The 18,713-nt window shown below is 45.2% G+C and overlaps 1 protein-coding gene across 2 annotated transcripts in view; it reads right to left on the reverse strand.

Annotated features, from left to right (window-relative positions):
• Positions 1 to 18: 18 nt before the first annotated feature.
• The window catches only part of RREB1 (ras responsive element binding protein 1), a 74,629-nt gene continuing 55,934 nt past the window's right edge, over positions 19 to 18,713 (reverse strand). For both annotated transcript variants that reach the window (XM_009279168.2, XM_019472043.1), the window contains exons 10-11: positions 5,443 to 6,189; positions 19 to 2,272 (exon numbers count right to left, since the gene is read on the reverse strand). In XM_009279168.2, coding sequence (XP_009277443.1) covers positions 1,752 to 2,272; positions 5,443 to 6,189 — 1,268 coding nt within the window. In that variant the 3' untranslated portion in view covers positions 19 to 1,751. The remainder of the gene's footprint in view (positions 2,273 to 5,442; positions 6,190 to 18,713) is intronic.

Consider the following 18,713-nt stretch of genomic DNA (forward strand, 5'->3'; position numbering starts at 1 on the left):
GGTCACAGTGCGGGCTGGGCTGGGGGGCTGCGGTGGTGGAATAGCACAGTGAGGCTCCGGCAATGGCTATTATGGTCTGTCTGTCCCAGAGGTCATGACTGAAGGACAAGTAACAAACAACAACAAGGACAACAACAACAAGGACAACAAAAACGCTGGGCACTCCTAAAAATGCACAGCTACAGTAGGATACATTTCGCTTAACCCCTTCAATGTCGGTGGCTGGAGTGTCACCTGTTGCCGGCAACAGGAGCCATACGGAGAAATTCCAGCCGCCAGCATTAAAGGGGCCGAATTATTGATATGAAATTTAGACACACACCTCAAGTCTTCAAGCATCAACCCCAAAATCTCAGGAAGAATTTTTTTTTTTAATTTATTTTATTTATTTTTAACATGTCTTATATCTGTAGTTTTATTTACCAGTAGTATTTTCTTGCTCTAGAACATGACAGTAGCAAGATGACGGTAAGGCTCGCGTTTCTCTCCTGCTTGCTTTCAGCTGGAAGACGGAATAACTTTGCTCTTTACGTAACACACGCTGTCACCGATGTGATTGCAACAAGATTAATCTAGAACTCGCAGTGCCTTTCTTATGCACTTGGAGGGGCCTTACACGGCCCCGTTCTCGCACGCTTCTCCCCCCAACACACACGCACGCACACGCACCCACACGCACGCACTCGCACCCCACCGCGAGTGAGATGTTCCCCTGTACAGGTGTGATGATACCTCGCTGGCCTCCAATCGACTCTCCGGTCAGAGGAAGGGTTTCATTTAAAGTACAGTAGAAGAGCTGCAACATAAGAAGAGGAGCTGGTGAGAGCGTTAAGTCAAAAACATTTCGAGAGGGGATCCAAGCTGCGTTATACATCTGCGTGGGCAAATATTGCCCATTGGTTTCTGCTGACTGCAGAGACAAGCGAACTGACGGATTTATAAAATAATAATAAAATAATAATAATAATAATATACTGAAGCAAATCAAACATATATAACAGCGGGTGCATAATTTCCATAGGTTACGTTGCTATGTAACTCTTCTCTGTATACACGCTCAGTCCACGATGGCCAGAAAAACCCCCTAGGATTTAGAAGACCATTTCTAATGCTGAAAAGTGGAAACAAGCGTGAGGTTGACATTTGTTGTGTTTCCTGCTTTTGGCTTGAACCACTTTGAACACCTTCAACTGCCACGTTGTTCAGGCCTGGAACAGGCTTAATGCTCCACCATGTGGCAAATGCAAGAACATCTACTGAGAAAAAACAATACATCAACATCTCATCTGCATTTCCTCTGACTTTTTCATATGAAATTCACATAATTTTTCTTCCAGTTATTGGCTGTGGTATCCAAGGGCCTCCCACCCCACTGCCCCCATTTCCAGCTCAGAGAACAAACACAGCGACTATCACAGATATACAAGAACAAGCTCACGCACACCAATACAAAAGGTAACATTAATGCTTAAATGAAAAAGGTCCTCTCCAAATAATTCATTAAAATATTAAAAAAAAATCATTTTTGAAAAAAATCTATGATACCAAAAGATCTAATAAAGTAGTAAGGCACTCAAATCAGTATATACTGTAGTCTCTTGCATTATTATACCGAAAGGCATATGGCACCGCGTCCAGTCTGCCATACTCTCCCCACAGCTGTAGCTCGCTCTTCCAAAAACAAAGACTCCAGAAACCTTGCTCTGCTGGCTTCAGTTTGCGTGCTGGGACGGGTCCAACCTCCTAGCAAGTCATTCAACCCCCAAGAGCTGAGGCGCACTGTCTGCAGAGGCAAGGATGTGATTCATGGGAGACTTTTTGTTGTGCATCTCCAGCAAGTCTTGAATGAAACCCGAGGGCCTCTCGTGCTCGGAGCTACCCCGAGGTTCCTGGTCTTTCGCTGCCTGTTTCTGTGCACTCTTGGTGGGCTCTGCAAGGCAGGTGCCGGCTCCTCGCCCGCTCGGCCTCTCCTCTCTGCAGGGGGAGTCCTTGGCCGTGCCAGCCAGGGACTCTTTTCGGCTTCCCATGAGTGATGCATGGCTACCGACGCCCCCTGCGGAGTCGCACTCATTTTCTGAGATGGGGTTGGTGCCACTGTGGCTAGACTCATTTTCGCTGTCTTCTCCGCACCTCGACTGGGTCTCTTCCCTGTCGCTCTCTTTCCCATGGTTTCGGGCATTTTTGACTTTCTGGTGTATGCGCTGGTGACGAACCAGGCTGTGTTTCAGAGTGAAGGTCCGTTCACAGGTTTGACACTTGTACGGTCTCTCACCTAGAAGAGAATTACAATACAAAGTCAGCCGTAAGGTCACAAACGCACCTCCCTCTTGTTTCAAGCAGTGTACGATGCTCTGCATTTTGGAAATTCAGTACCTACACCAAACATGGATGTCGCATTTATGCCGATTTTTTGCTTCTGTACTAGCAAACTAGCGGATGGCATGCAAGCAGGAATACAGATAAATCCCTTGGGGCACAAATGAAAAACCAAAACTAAGTGTCTTGAGATTTCTACAAGCTTGGTATGGCCCTGCACTAAGAAGGGAGGAAGACCATAAGCCCCAGGTGCTCGCTAGCATCCCATCTAATTTAGTCAGCAACTTTTCTGGAAGAAGCTTGCAGTCGACCTCTGGAGCTCAAAAGCCTTTGTGAAATCAGCCCACCACAGGGGCACCCTGCTGCAGGTCAGCCCCTGATACACGCGAAGAGAGAGGACTTGAGATGGAAGGATGAGGATACTGCCCAGGTAACTGTGGTCAACAGCACTTAAAAACTGAACCAAACAGCGTATGAGAAAACATCTCCCTCTCTCTTAGATGCTGACAGATGGGCAAGCATGAAATGCGCAAGTTAATCACCAAAGTTGAAGAGAAGCTGTCAGGGATTACCCTTGCTACAACAGCCCCTCCTCTTTCTGTGAAGCAGAAGCCAGTATCATCACGTTTCAAAATGGACACAGAGCAGCTAAAGGACCTAGACTTGTCAGGCATTCATGGGACACAGGAGGTGTCTGTTAGAGGTGATCAAAATTTACTGACCGAGTGAAAAATGCCTGCCTCGGGATGTTATTTACAGAGCTGCTAGTGTTCCTCAGCCCACTGGTGCTTTAGGACAGGAGTGACATGTGAAAGCCCCTGAAAAACCTCTTCACGCCCATTCCACAAATGCTACTCAGAGGACAAAATTCTTCCTCTTATTTTGCAATCTTAAGCCGCAGAGCAGCTGCAGGCATCCCCTGCTTTAATCAACAGGTAGTCTGCTCTGATCTCAGAGCTGCTTTTTGCACCTGAAATGCTTGAATGCTTTCCTAAGCATGAGCTCATCAGAAAACAAAGCAACCACAGCCCCACAGACAAAATTCACCCAAAGTCCCAACCAAGCACAGTGCCCCAAGGTGCCGTCTGCCCTGAAGAACCGAAGGTCCCACCCTGACCACTTCATTCTCTGTTTCCGATTGCACCTATTAAAGTTTTTTCAGTGCTGCAATTCCATCAAGACACCATCTTGTGCCAATGAGCATACAGAACAAGACACTTGTGGCTCATTTCTCACTTGTAATAATGCTTGGGATCATTAAAAGAAAACCAGTTACAAACGTGAGGTGGCTGGCTGAAATGTGCAAGTAGGTCCTGCTGGCCCTGGGAAGCCTGATGCTTCTTAGAAACGTTTCTCTCTGGTGCCTTGCTTGGGCATCTGCTATCAAGGGAGGGCATGGCTCCCCGGGACCATTTTCGGCCGACAGCCTTTGCCCATCCGGCACTTGGCTGTGGCTGATGCAGTGCCATGGCTCACCCTGTGCTTGGGCAGGCGGCACCAGAGCACCCCGCAACTATTTGCTGGGAAGCAGTCTGTACCAGGAGAATGAAACATTTCCAGCCCAACTGCCATTCAGTAGGCAGGCAGAGGTTTCTTGCATACTTCAGCATGTCCCAAACGTTCCTCTTCTGAGTAAAGAAATTCCAAAACCTTACAGTTATCTTTAAAAAAACCCACACGTTAAAACCAAGGTATAAGCAATGATATAATAATACCTGACAGTATTTTGCCAATATAGCTGAACGAGTGGAAAGGAGAGGAGGAGGAGAGTCAACCCACAGTATTGAGGCAAAATCCTCAGTTGAAAATGTGCTGATTTAACAGCGAGGATAGGTGGTATTTACATTTATTAAATTTGAAGAAAGCACTGACCCAGGTTCCTATTCAACACCTATTCTATGTTAAAACGTCCTCCAGTGGCAAACAGAGAAACAAATGGGGGAAAAAAAGCTCCGACAAGGCCTGCATAGCTCAGCATGCAATGAAAACGATTAAAACATACGGTACGGGAATCTCCACGAGCACACACCAGTGTATCACTTGGGGGCAAAGCTCAGTACTTTCGGTATTAGCATCTTTCCAAAACTTCCGAATTTAGTATGAAAATAGGCACAAGAATGGGACCCATCCCCCATTTCACTTGTGGCTCAACGCCAGAAGAAAACGGGTCAGTTTTGCACTCAAGAGGTCAATATTTATGATTCAGAATGGTAAAAAGTTTGGTTAAGGCACTTGTCTTTGGTGTAGTTTATTAAACACCACCATCAATTACAGCACAAATATTTTGTTAATCACAAAGATGTCATCTTCAGCAGAGAGCACCTTCAAAAAGATACAAAATGTCAAACTGCACCCATCTTCCCATGTCAGAGCAGCTTGCTGACAGGTAAAATGCATCATTAATAAGGATGCATTAATAAGGATGAATGATTAATTCACCTTTGAGCTGGCTCATGGCTTCATCTCCTTTGCATGGTACTGCTGCAAACTGTGTATCGCATAAAGCGATCCCACATATTTTAACTGCCAAGTCAAGCCATCAGAGAAGCGTTTTACTACCTGTGTTCCAGCTTCCCTGCCGAAGCCTGAATGAAGAGCAGGGTGCCCACTGTAGCTTTGCCTTTCACTCAAGCAACAGGTCACACAGATCACCAGCGCATTACCCGTACCAGGCTTAGATAATCAGACAAAACCAGACTCTCTCTCTCTAAACTTTCACTCAGAGATGAAGTCTTATCATATACTGCCAAGTTTCTCCACTGCTCGTCAAAATACCAGGAAGAGGTAGAGCCGCACGCACATGACAAGAAGGGAGTCAGAAGCTGGACAGAACAACTGCCCATGGGTCTCCGTACTTGCCCTCACCTCTAAACTCTGTAAGCAAGCATGGGGAAAAACAGTTTGGGAATTGAAGATAAGGCAGTTCTGACAATTCCCGCTCCCTCGATAGGCTTTATATGCAGCATGGGGGATTGGGGCAGAGAAGACACCTTGCAGATACCTGTAGGACTAAAAGCAGTGTCTCCAACCTCAAGTGCTAGCAGTAATCGTGCACCTACAGAGCAGATGCCTGAGTCTGGTGGCAGACCTGCTCGTAATCTGTTCTGCGCTCAAGTCTCCTCTTACCTGTATGAGACCGCATATGTCGCGTCAGATCTTGCAGAGACCAGAAACGCTTGTTGCACACAGTACAGACTTTCTTTCTTTTGTCTGCTTTTGCAGTACTCTTAGCCCCATCAGTCTTTGGTTTTCTGTCATCACTGCTCTTCTCAGTGGACTTTCTCTCTGTGCCTTCCCCCTCAGAGATGCTTTCGCTCTCTTCATTCTCCTTTCCTGTTGCCTCACAGTCCACAGGAGACTCCACTACCTTCAAGTCCATCGGAGACTCTTCCTGCTCAAGACCAGAGTCCTGCATCGAGGGAGCTCCTGCATCATCCTGAATGCTTTTGCTTTCATCCTCACTGCTCCTTTCATCCTTTCTGTCCTCACGAGTGTGGGCCTTTTTGTGACGGCTAAGAGTGCCAGCAAACTTGAAGGTTTTGCCACAAATGTCACAGGCATGTTTCCTTTCAGTCTGAGAACTCCTGCCTGCACTCTGGTCACTCTCTGCCAGCTTGAAGTCCATTAATTTGCTGGCAAAATTGAGGTCAAGACTTTTGTTACTTACAGAATCTTCCTCAGGGCCCTCTTCGTATCCATCCACTTTTTCTTCGGCATCCTCTTCTGCCAGAGGGGAGTCAGCCTTCTGCTCCTCCTTGGGGCCGCACTCACTCTCTGGTAGTTCTGTTATTTCCTCTGGCTGTTCCTTCTCGCAGGAGGTCAGGTCCAAGACTTCGTTTCCTGTGGCTAGCGTCTCCGCATCAGACTGGCTGTCTGCAAGCAAACAGAGAGAAACTTTCAGTGGGATGCTCTCTGCTAATTCACAACTACCAGCGGTAAGGCTGCACATGGACCCACGAGCATTGCTTCTGATCAAGCGTCCCACATCTGTTTCTCTTATCTGTGACCCAGGCCAGTAACTTACAGCTGAAGAGAGATCAAAACACCACAGAACCCAATTAACAAGATGATTAAAAATATGTAACCAAACGCTTTCTTTTCCAAAGTACACTCGCTTTCTCGGCAGTTTCTTGAAGTCACTTTTAATATAATCACTTTTACCGGAGAATGCAAAATGCTAACACATCAAAGAAGAGTTGAGATCACTACTATTACAAATACACCATACCAGAGACATGTGGATGTATTATTTAGAATATTTCATGTATGAAATTTGGATACAGATGGAAGTAATATACAACCAGATATTAATCAAACTAACTTATAGAGCATAACTAGTGGGAAACGCTTTTCAAAGGGAATGTAAAGGCCTCATGCAACCAACTGGTACAATTAAATGTTAAAAGGTAGCCCAGGCAGTAACACAGAGGTCAGTTTAAAAAGTTGGGTATACATCATATAAGCAAAAGATGCAAAAGTTTGTCCACAGGTGTGTCTTCAACACACACCAAAACATAAAAGCAAAGATGCAGTAACAAGCAGCATCCTTCGCTGCTTCACAGTTCCCCCAACAAGAAGGCAAAACCCACCTAAGACATCCACCTTAATGACCTCCTCTGCTTCCTTATCAGTTTGTAGCATTAACATTGCTGAAGACATAACATGTGTCAAAAAAAATAAAACAGATAAGGCATTTAAGGAGAACAAAGGGCTGGAGCAGTACCCCTTCCAAGCTCTATACAAATAGTGTACGTGTAAATAGGAAATAAGCTGGACTGGATCTGGAGGCCAAAGCTGACGATGATGCACGGCATGTAACTGCATCCCCAGTGCCACTTTCCAGCAACCGTTCCAGGGCATGAACTTAGCAAGTTGTGCTTTCTGAAAATTGAAACTTTCCTTGCTTTAAGTCCTCCTCCCCACCCCCTTCTTGCTGACAGCGTGCAGCCAAGGGAGCACACAACCTAACAGGCATTTCAGCGTTCATCTGCAAGCCTGATAGCTGCTGAGTAACTACAGGGATTTAGAAACTCTAGTAGAGCAGTTTAAAAGTTCTCTGTTTGACACAGTACAATATGTGCTTGTCTGCGAATTGCCTAGATTTCCTATTACAGGCTTTTTTCATAAGCAAGGAGTAATGACAGAAGAAAACAAGATAGTTCTCAGGCACTTAGTAGTTCGAATGCAACATAACTTGCATTGACCCCATCTCCTTGCACAAATGATAATAAATGGCCATTAAACAGATGTCAAAGCTAAGCAGCATTTCCAGTAATCGTGAACAATCACTTAATAGAGCATAATCCTCGAGGTGCTTTTTCTTGGGGGGGGTGGGGGGGGTGTGAAAAGGGGAGAAGTGACCTGTCAAAAAAAATAATCTCACCTTTTAATCAAAACAGATCCGATTACATAGACAGTGGATTACACAAAAGCTTTCCACAAAGTTCATTGCTCATCTAATTATCTGCCCATTAAAACACGCAACTGAGCCATAATCTGTGTATAATGCTAGAGAATTTGAGGATGTGGGTATCTGAAAACAAAGGTCACCTACAAGTGCCCTATGAATCTGCATTCGAATTCTGTGTTTGACTCATTGCTTATCTCTTGCCTATATTAAGGAAAAAAAAAAAAAAGCGCTATTATAAACAAAAGAGGTAATTTCTAAAAAACAAGCTGAAATGCCAATGCATAATAATTAAGGGGAAGCACTACTCCACAACCCAGAGAAATAGGAGCCAGGCACGTGTGAGAAGCCGGACCCACGCACAGTGCTCCTGGATGCAAAGCAGGTAGCTGAGTCTCGCGGCTGCCAGTGCAGGCAAGAGCGTGAGCCCAGAAGCCAAACCCAGGCTGTATCTACACAGGGGATACGTTTAAAAAGGAATCACGGCTATGGGTTCCTGCCTGCCGCCTTCTTCCACACACAGCGTTTGGGGGCAGGATGAGCGCATGTGGCTCTCACTGGCAGCGCCTCACCTTGACCCGAGAGCGGGGATGAAAGGAACGATTAATGGCAACCAATGTGACTCCCCACTGCTGCTGAAAGGGTCCTCGTCCTTTCCTGGCCACCCACTCCTGTAGCAGCCCTTGCACAGTCCTAACATTCACACGGCTGCGCAGCGACCGGGGCCTTTTTCACCAGAGCACGGGTTTACGTTGGACTGAAACGACCCCGTAATCACTGCTCCTTTTAGGCTAAGGGCAGGAGGGAAAGGAAACAACAGGGAAGAGGAGTTTCCTCCCCAGCAGCCTTTGGTTGCTACCATTGCAAAGACCCATCTATGGATGACAGATGAAGAGACAAAACTGGAGTGGCAAAGTGGGTCTGAGGCACAAAGACCTTGAAGCGACACCAACAGAAAGCACCTAAAATGGCTGCCGTACCCCCGCCGTCAGTGCTCATCCTCAGCAAGGTGGGGGGCACCTCCCAGCAGGTGTGGGTCACCCTGTCCCATCAGGAAACACTCCCCTGAGGGGATATGCATTAGACAGGCCAAAGAAAGACTGCAAGCACAGCATGGAGGGGGTTGATCAGGGAGCCGGGCAGGACACCATGTGAGCTCTGTTAGGATGGAGAGGAGTGAAGAGCACGAGGAGACCGAGATGGAAGGAGCTCCTCTTTTATTGTACCAAGAGAGATGTTTTATAATTCTTTGCTGACCAAACAGAAGACAGCGGATGCAGAGTAAGTTGGTTTTTCAACATGACATATCAGGAGCAAAGCGAACGAGGGGAATATACAACAGTAGCACTCAAGTAAGAGAAAAACAAAACCAAAACGTTTTAGAACACTCAAACGCAAAAGCCACAACTTTTATGTTCAACATGTATATTGTGCATGATTTTCCACTTTTCCCCTATTTTTCCCTAACTTTTTCTTGTTATGCTTTCAGTATTTCCAAAAATATAAATTTATATTTTTCTTATACTATACTTTGTATTTTTCTTATAGTATACTCATCCTTCAACGAATTGTACCCAAACTTTATCTCCTTTTTTCCCCTCCTCTGTGCCCTGGGCCCCTTCCCAGCTGTTATGCTGTTCTTGCATGGCTCGCCCATAATTACATTTCCTGTGCACGAAAGACACAATCCAAGGGATAGGTGGTCCACAGGTAAGCGATGTTGCCTTACTAGCACAGGCAAACAGACGAGGTCAACATCAAGAAAAACAAATGCAAAGTTTAAACAACGTGGCTTCATGAAGGGCAGAGACCACTTCAGACCCCGGGAGCACGGATGCACTAAGGCTTTCTCTTCCGAAGCTGGCCCACCACCCTTGAATGAACACATTCAAAACTTAGGTAGGGACGTAGCCAGGAACGTGCTGACGCGTACGTGCTTGGGTGAGCGCTCTTCCTCCTTACCTGCACAAACCAGACCTGCCGTTTTCTTTGTCAAGAAGGAGTTTCACAGGCCCCTTATGAAACTTCATGCATATCGTAAAGCGGCAGCTCCCAACTAGTTGAGCTGCTCTGTGGTTACCCCAACCTGCACAGTTGGTTTCGCAGCTGGTGAAAAAGCGAGCTGCTTTGCACAAACCCTGGCTGTTTGGGGATGGGTGAGAATCAGCCCAGCTCCGCTGCAGCTGAACTGGAAGAGCAGCAAGGGAGCTGTGAAGGTGTGTGGGAAACACGACGGTCGTGATGACAGCCATGTCGGGTCTGGTGCAGGATTTCTCCCGCAGTGCAAGGGATGGCTGCAAGGGTAGTCTCGCACTGGCAGCCGCTCCATCCGCTCCAGCAGAGGTTAGGCTTGGCCTACACTACTGGTTTTCCCCAGCTTACATGCCTATCTGCAGCAACAGAAAACCTTGCCGGCCACACAATTCCAGCAGGCTTGTATCTTACACAAGGAGGAGGATTTTGACTGAGCATTCAGATCGGGGCAAACATCCCTGCAACGAGGCCAAACTCCTCTCAGACAGGTAATTCCCGTTTCCAGAATTTTGCTGATTCACGGTGCAGAGCGGCCACTTGCATCCAGGCAGTGAGGAAGGCAAGGTGCATGAGAAAGGCCTGCCATTTCTTTCACCCCTTTCCCATCTTTCACTAAGGTTGTAAAATGCTTTCTGATCCATTTGTTATCCCAGATATTTACACTTGGTGGGTCAAGAGGACAAGAGCGGAGAGGTCTGCTTGCCAAGGTTCCCACCCACTGCCATTTCTTCAGCAACTGTGGGAGCAGAATACATTACCTTGCCATGGACAACCAGTTGGTGTCACTCCTCTGAAGTGAGGATAAGAAGGTGACACTATTTGATGATGTCAATTCTGACACCCAAGTCAAAGAACATGGGCAAGGTAAGGGAGAGAGAGGGGACGAGCAGGGACGTAAGGACGTACGGAGGAAGGCAACATGAAGCAACCACTGGTACCTCAGCTGCTGCCTCGTCAGCTCCTGGGAAAAAATGAACTTCTCAGGAGATATATTCATAAGCAAAACCTCAAGGACTCCATCTGAGAATCCAAAAACTTTTCCACTTGCATGAAAGAAACCACTATATAGTTGTAGCCAAAATCATTTTCCTTCGAACTGTGGAAAGAAAAGACTGTTTCCCTGACGTCTATTTATAATTCAAGTTGCAGTTTTCAGTCAGCCCAGTCAGAAGAGTCCGCTTAATCTTTTATAGGTGGCAAGAAAGAAAAAGAAAGATGACTAAACTGCTTTCCTGCATAGACAAACCGAATTATCAAGAGAGACACCGAATGTGGAAAGTTTCACATAAAAGAGCAGATACAGGTGGGGAGGTTGCTGGTTTGATTCTGTTTTCCCATGGCTTTCTTTTTTCCTGGAACTAAGGTGGAATAGAGAGTAGAGCTTGAGATGCTAAGGAGTTATTAGATAAAACATGGTGTTGCAAGGGAAACTATTTTGTGACTTTAAAGCAAATGTTTATTGCCAATCATTCCTGACATCCCAAGAGAAGCGTTAGAAAGCCCATCACATAAATAATGCTCAAAACTGGAGCAGACAGACCACTGGAAATGAATGTTGTACAAGCAGTTGGCATTATCAGTCAGATGAGCAGACGATTTACTATTTTCCCTACATTAACTGAAATAACCCCAGCTATTCTGATATTTTACAATAGACGCAGCAACCACTAGGTGGTAGCAGTCTAGTAAATTTGGGATTTTTTTGGACCCACTCACACAATGCTGCTGCTACTTCCACCCACGAACTGGAGAACATCTTTCCAACCTGTGAAGTCAACTTGCAAAAAATTTGGGGGTTATCTTTTTCCATTTTTACTGTAAACACTCTAAACACTAAAATTTAGCCACCTTCATTACATCACATGCACACACACAAGTTAAATATTTAATTAGCCCTCGGTTGAGGGAGCTTTGGTCATATCTGCATGCCTTTTGAAATGAAAACATTTGAGATAGAAAAGGACTATTTACAGTAAACGGAGCTGAAATATCTGGGGGAAAAGGAGAAAAAAAATTCTGGAAGAAAAACACTTTCTGCGTTTGACACAAGGTATGATTCGCCAGTACCTTCAAGAGAGCAGCTGAAGTCACCAACACAAAGAAAAGTGTTCAGGACTAGCTCTGACTGCACCTACCAAGTGGACATCTGCATTGAAGGGGTGGGGGCAAAACCCCCAGACTTTCAGCTTATGGTGAATTCCACTGTTTAGCAGAAAGGCAGTTTGATATAGAGCCGGCAATACAATCAGCAAATTATTCACTATCTCCTCACTATCTTCCAAACAACAGCTCTAGCACTCGGGCCAACCCCCAGCAGCAAGCAACTTTTGCTTTACCCTGAGCTGCAGCTCTGGAGCAGCTGTTAAACTTTGCCTGACACTGAAAATGCAATTTCAAGCCCTTTGTCCTCTACGAAATACCCACAAATGTAGTTCAGAGGTACAAACAGCTAGAACAGTTTGGAAAAACAAAAAGTCCCCCGCTATACCCAGGGCTCACATGATTTCTGGAGGGATCACAGAGTGGCAGATATCTAGAGCAAAGATGAATTCTGCTAAACGCTAATCGGAAAATTCACTGTTGAGTATACTTACTTTGTCAATATTTGCCTAGTTAGCACAGAGCAGTTGTGTTCAACCCTCTCACATTAGGGGCAAGTCTCTTTAAGAAAGGGATCTTTCCTTAGCAAAGTCTTTTTCTGTATTACGTAAGAGATAATCCCTTACCCCATTCCCATCCCACATCTCTCCTCCGTCAACTGTATTTTGTTGCAAGAAGGAAGCATTCAGAAAGCCCTAAGGAGACAAAGGCAGGGCTGCTTTAATGTGCTGAAAGTGGGCGATTCATTAAGTTGCTCCACAATTTCATTGTACACCTCTCTACCGGTACAGGTCACCCCCAGTCTGACTGCTACAAGCCGGGTGAGATGTCCTCAGTTTGCTTCAGGTGCTTTAGACCATTCCCTTCCTCTCCATGCAGCAAGGACACGCACAAGCCCCATCACTTACACAGCCTCCTCATCTCTGAATCCTATTCAAAACCCCCATCCTGTTTTTGTTTAAAACAAGACCAAAAGAAACCCTCTATAAACTTGTTCCCAGTGACACTCTATTGAATTGCACTTCCTGTCTTACACCTCATCTTAAAGCTTCGCTTCGTTTATGGCTGACCAAACACCATCCAAGCATCTCCCTTCATTCCCTTTCCTTCTGGCGTACAGTGAAATCTGGACGATTATTTACTTCCAAGTACAGCCCTCGCACGGGCTCTGCATGTGAGCCCCAAGCATGCTACTCACCCACCTTTTAAAACCAGCACAAAAAGAGAAAGGACCCCATTTTAAACTAAGCCACAGTTTCAAATTGTTAATTTACTTCCACTGATTTTGAAATCCATTTTTCTTGGACAATGGAGGGAGACCACAAGTCCAAAGCTGTTGAATGATTTTGGACCGTGATTAAACACCACTTGGTGAAGCCAGTTGTAAACACTAAGCTGTGCTATAAAGCGCACGTGGTAACTGTAACAGTATAGGATCTGGGCTCCTTCTTCACTGTCTAAAGCTGCTATTTGAAGACACAATGCATTTGACAGCAAAGCCAATTTCAACAGCATCTATCCCCAGCACCTCCCAGGAGATGCTGCCAACTCCACACCTCAGCTGCATCAATGTGCTCTTTTAGGGCCGTACCGCCAGCCAGATCCGGGAACTGATCTCACGACTGCCAGTCCCTCCCCTTGCCCTTTTCATTTTTTTGGGCAGCTGGGTCAGCTACAGCTGTGGGGATGAACAGTTGGGAACAGGTCGAGCCAGTACAGCCAAGAAGTGCTTTGTGTTATCCAACCGTGGCCCAAGGCTCTGTCTGCCAGGGGCAGGTCGAACCACTCTGACCAGCCCAGTGCCGGCTGCTAAGAACAACATCTGTGTTCCACCAAAGTCCTACCCATCCTATGTGCCGCGCCAGCGCTCATCTAAGCAGCTTTAGAAATGCTTGCCTCCTCACCCCACTGACCAGCTGAGCTGCGTTAGGATCCCTCTGACTACAAAGAAAGTTTTCAATAGACCCAAGTAGGACATTTTAGTTTCATTCTGCCATGAAGATCGTCAGAGGTGAGCACTTTCAGAGCCCTTTCTGCAGACTTTTGTTCTGCGAGGGGATCATGTTATAACATGAGTCCTCCTCTCTCACACTGTAGCCATCTGTTGTCTGCAGAGGCAGGATGAGCCCACGTGACACCCCAGATACTGTGCTACAGCCCTGTGAAGTTACAGGCTGTTAACATGGTAACAAGGCAACTTAGTCTCTTCATGATAGGCAAGATCAAGTCACGTCGTAACATGTCCCCAGCATGGCAGATTTTAATGCCAGACTTGTACTGAGACCTGTATTACTACATTTGAATCACTGCAAGGCAACCTGCCGCATTAAAAGAAGAAGAAAGGATGAGAGAGGCTGGGAAGACAGCAGACTTTCCCAAACAAACCGGAGCTTGGAAATGTAAGAGGAAAATCCTGTGCACGCTTTTGTGCAATCTGATCAGCAGCTACCCTGAGGTTGAGAGTAACAACTCATTCGTAATTTTAACTACCCTGATGCACAGAGCCAACTTCTTGCTGCTTTTAGATTTGTTGCTTCAACAACTCTCCCCTGAAACCGACTCAAAGTGACACAAAGTGACCCTGTCTCTCCTGGAGGTGTGAACACCTTACAGCAACAGCTCCCTTGTGCAAACACTTTTCAGGCAAGGGACATGTACCACCATCTGCTGAGCTTCCTTCTTGCATCCACCCCGTTTGGTCAGCACAGAAAAACCCTGAGTGACTGCGCTCACCCTTGGTTTCGTGTCAGCTTGTCCTTTCTGACTAAATGCCACTCGCCTGCCTACAACAAAGCCTTGTGTGATCTGACAATCGATCTCCTTTGCTGCTAAACTCTCAAAACAGATGGGGTAATACGATGGCAGGTGAGCTTCAATGCAGATGAATATAAGGTAAAACACCTCTGGAAAAATAATCTAAAACATGCCTATGTGATGCTGAATGTGGTACTGGCAGGTACATTCAGGCAGGAGGTCTCGGAGCCATCGCTGACAGCTCTCCAGGATCACTGGCTTGGCCCGCAGCAGCAGCCAAACTAAAGCCAAGAAACACTGGGTACCATGAGCAAGGGTATTGAGAGCAAGACCAAGGGTGTCCCTCTGCTGCCGCGTAAAGCCCTGGTGTGCCCTTGTTTCAGGTGGTGTGTGCACTTCCAGTCTCCATGCCACAGGAAGGAAATAGTCATGTTGCAGATGGCACACAGCAAACCCAATCCAAGCGATGAGGCAGCTGCCCTGCAAGGAGACACCAGAAAGGCTGAGGCTTCTCATTTTGAAGGAGAGAAGGGGGTGTTATGATTGAGGTTTACAAATCGCGAAGGCAGCTGACAGGGCGCACACAGAACTGCAACTCCCCAAATCCTGCAATACTGGAACTAAGGGGGGCTCTCTGAAACTAGCAGGGGATCAGCTGAAAACAGATTAAAAAATAGTTCCTTACACAGCAGGTAGTGAACTTCTGGAGCTTGACGCCAGATGAGGTTGGAGGCAGACAGCATCAGCGGGTTCAGAAAGCAGGCTTGCAGACAGCAGGTCCGTAAACAGGTAGTAAAGGGAGCAGGCAGGGATGTGCCCTCTAACACGCAACCCTAATGCAGCAGTTGTGGATGCTGATATCGCATTAAGAGGAGCAGACCTCAGGAAGTGGCCAGGCCCACATGTTCACCCTAAATAGCACATCCTACCCCTACCATTGGAGACATGAGTACTTGGCTGCATGTACCACTGCTCTAACGCAGCAGGGCACTTCTCACGTCCTTACACCTTGCTTGTCTGCAGTGTTCAGTCCGACCAAACACAACTTGGGCTTGGTATTCTGAACAGCCGGGAAAAACTGCATGTGCCACTGTGAGATCCAACATCCTCTTCCTTAGACTGGGGGATAAGCACATTTCTCCTCAGGTAGCAGCTGGCAACTCCAGGTTTGTGCAAATTCTGTTAGATTTGGTAGAAAAGACAACAAGACATTTTTGACAGGGGAAGGGCTTCTGGCCTGACACAAGAAAAAAGTATGTCTATCCATCCTTCTAATGTGTAACAAGAAACAACTTTGTTTTTTTTCCTTTTCCCCCTTTACTGCTTGGTGACCAACTACAACATCCTGACTGCAAGCTCCTCAACAGCAGGCTCTCTCCTGAGATGTCTACCACCCGTGTGAATTTGACACAACTTCCATCAAAGCCACAGGGCATCTTTCCATTGACTTCAGTGGAATCAATCCCCGTATGTTGAATAAGCAATTAATTACTTCCCCACAGGAGAAAGTTTTTCATGTCTGTAATTCGTTTAAATGACTAGAACAAGGGAAGGGACTGAGCGCAGGAAGAGTTGAAAGAAAAGCCAGGATCATGCAGTGCAATGAGGAAAGCGGTCCTGCAAGACATCTTCGTGCCGAAGAAAGAGATTGTGAGGATAGTTACTTGTAAAAGGAGATCAGCTCTTGTCACACCTTCCACCTCACACCCAAAACCTCTGAACACGCACAACCCCCTTTCCCCCCCAGCCAGCAGCCTCTTTGATACAACATTGTGGGTATGTTTCTCACTTTAATCTTCCCCAAGTTGGTTCTGTTCTAATTAACATCTCAACCTGTGCAAGGGTTTCCCCACATCTCGCAGACATCTCAGGTGCTGTTTCTTTCTCTTAATTTTCTTCCAGTGTCAACACAACTTTTTAGAAGCATCAAGGCACTGCTTTTTGTAGACTTTCAAATCACTCTTTCTTTTTAGATGCCTGCTAAGTCAAGCATAAATTTATGGTTATGAATACCACCAGTTTCTGAACTTTTATTTGACTTCATTCACAATGCAAATACAAAATAGAACTTCAAAGTTGAGCAGAAATCCTTTTGCTTCATGATAGCCCAATTCCTTTCCACATTTCTTTTCAAGCATGCAATGACAGGATTAGCTGGGGATTAATTACTTGAAACTCAACCTGCATCTCAGGTCACAATTTTCTCATATTTTCAGCCTTTACAACTTTCGTATCAACCAAATATTTGTCATACAGACCAATACTTACAACAGATAAGATACTCTTCTTTCCACACAAATGCCCTAGTTGGAGGTCTCAAAATCCAAACAAAAATCCTGCTTACCGTGCAAATTCCAATCCTCCCACCCCAAGTTACAGTCCCATTCCCAAATGGAAACCAGACTGCTTTCCAAAAATGTCACCTTTAAAGGCACAAAAAAGATCATTCCAAAAAGCAGTATTTCCTGCTTCCTGTATTGTCCCTTAAAGGCAACTGCTCTTCGGATAAAATATACTTATGGGAGGGTAACCTAAACAGTCAGTTTACGTGCAATGTGATTTTTTATTAACTTTTTCCGTAAGAATGGTCACAGTCTGGATTAAAATACATCTGTGCCTACATATTGACTCAGAACTGACTGTAAAATTTGGTTAGCAGCACAGCAGGACTAGTGTAGGCTGGACACTTCATGGAAGCTAGTCATTTGAAGGGAGTCTTTTTCAATATAAAGGGTCATCTATATAATCACAGCATGTAAGAAGATCATTCCTTAATTAAGATATCTCCTGCCACTGTTGTCCTAGTGGAAACACATTATCGCCATGGTAAGGACAAATGTTGCAAAGTAAAGATGTCTACAATTTCACTTTGACTTAAGTCATAAAAGCAAAGAATAAAAATGCCTCCATTCCTTTTTTTATGACTTGTGTCCTCCAATCAACAGGAAACATTCAGGTTCATGGGCTAGGTGTAACTATTTTCTATTTATTTATTACTTTATTTTGTTTACAGATCTTTTCCTGTCCAGTTCATTCCTGTTGTAACAGCAAAACAAAACAAACGGGAAAAAAACCAAACCAAAACAAAAAAACCCTCCTCTGCCATCAAATTTCACTTTCTACAAAAATAATATCTGGCAGTATCACTCTGAAAATATCCTCAAGTGATTCTTTGCAAACAGATTTAGGTTATCTATAACAAACTAATGGCCAAAAAAGACCATTACTTTAATTTTATATTGAACCTAGTCTGATGCGCATGCCATAAAAGGAGCAAAATTAACTGCACCACCTGCAAGGCACATCTTACTTGCTGCTCTGAGAACGAAAAAAGTCGAGAGCAGGAGAGAAGAGCAAAAAAGAAAGGCAAACTGAGTTGAACATAGAAGAGTAAATTAAACAATAAAGACATCAAGAGAAAGAAAGTATTAAAAGCAAGTGTTCAAGCATGTTCAAACAAAACACAGGTACTGTGTTACACACTATATAAAACCAAGCTATGCCAAATTCCCAGTGCCCCACTTGTGAGCTTTGCATTAGAACAAAAACTGGCAAGGAAGGTGTATGCTTCTTCAGGGAAATGCTTTTGAACTAAAAAACACACAGTGGTGTTGAGGCAAGAATAAGCAGGGCGAAAGCTTTCACGAGAGAGACTTTTGGTTGCGCGAGGAATGTGGGTTACTGGTAGCATGTGCGTTTTTGCAGTTTCACAAAAGGTAAATATGATCTTGACACTGCACGGAAGGAGTCCTCCATGTCGAAATTTTATTGAACGTGAAAGACACCCTTGCAAAAATCTTTTCATGTCTGTATAAACACAGTAGTTTAAAAGTGGTAATATATAGATAATGCTTAAATGCTCAAAATTATACACCTTTTCCTCAACCATGCTCACTCATTATTACCTTAGACCACTTACATAAATTACTCCAATAACGACTTCCCTACAAATGGATGGAGAAGAGCTAGTTGCCACTTTTTAGTTCAAATGACTGCCTTGTTTTTTTGATAGCAGTATACTACAGAAATTGAGGAGCATGGACCAGCTTGCCTGCAGTGATTCCCTGTGGAGCACATACCCAACACACGCAGTTTGGAAGCA

Source organism: Aptenodytes forsteri, unplaced genomic scaffold (genome assembly GCF_000699145.1).
Source record: "Aptenodytes forsteri isolate BGI_AS27 unplaced genomic scaffold, ASM69914v1 Scaffold81, whole genome shotgun sequence".
In the NCBI taxonomy this organism is placed as follows: domain Eukaryota; kingdom Metazoa; phylum Chordata; class Aves; order Sphenisciformes; family Spheniscidae; genus Aptenodytes; species Aptenodytes forsteri.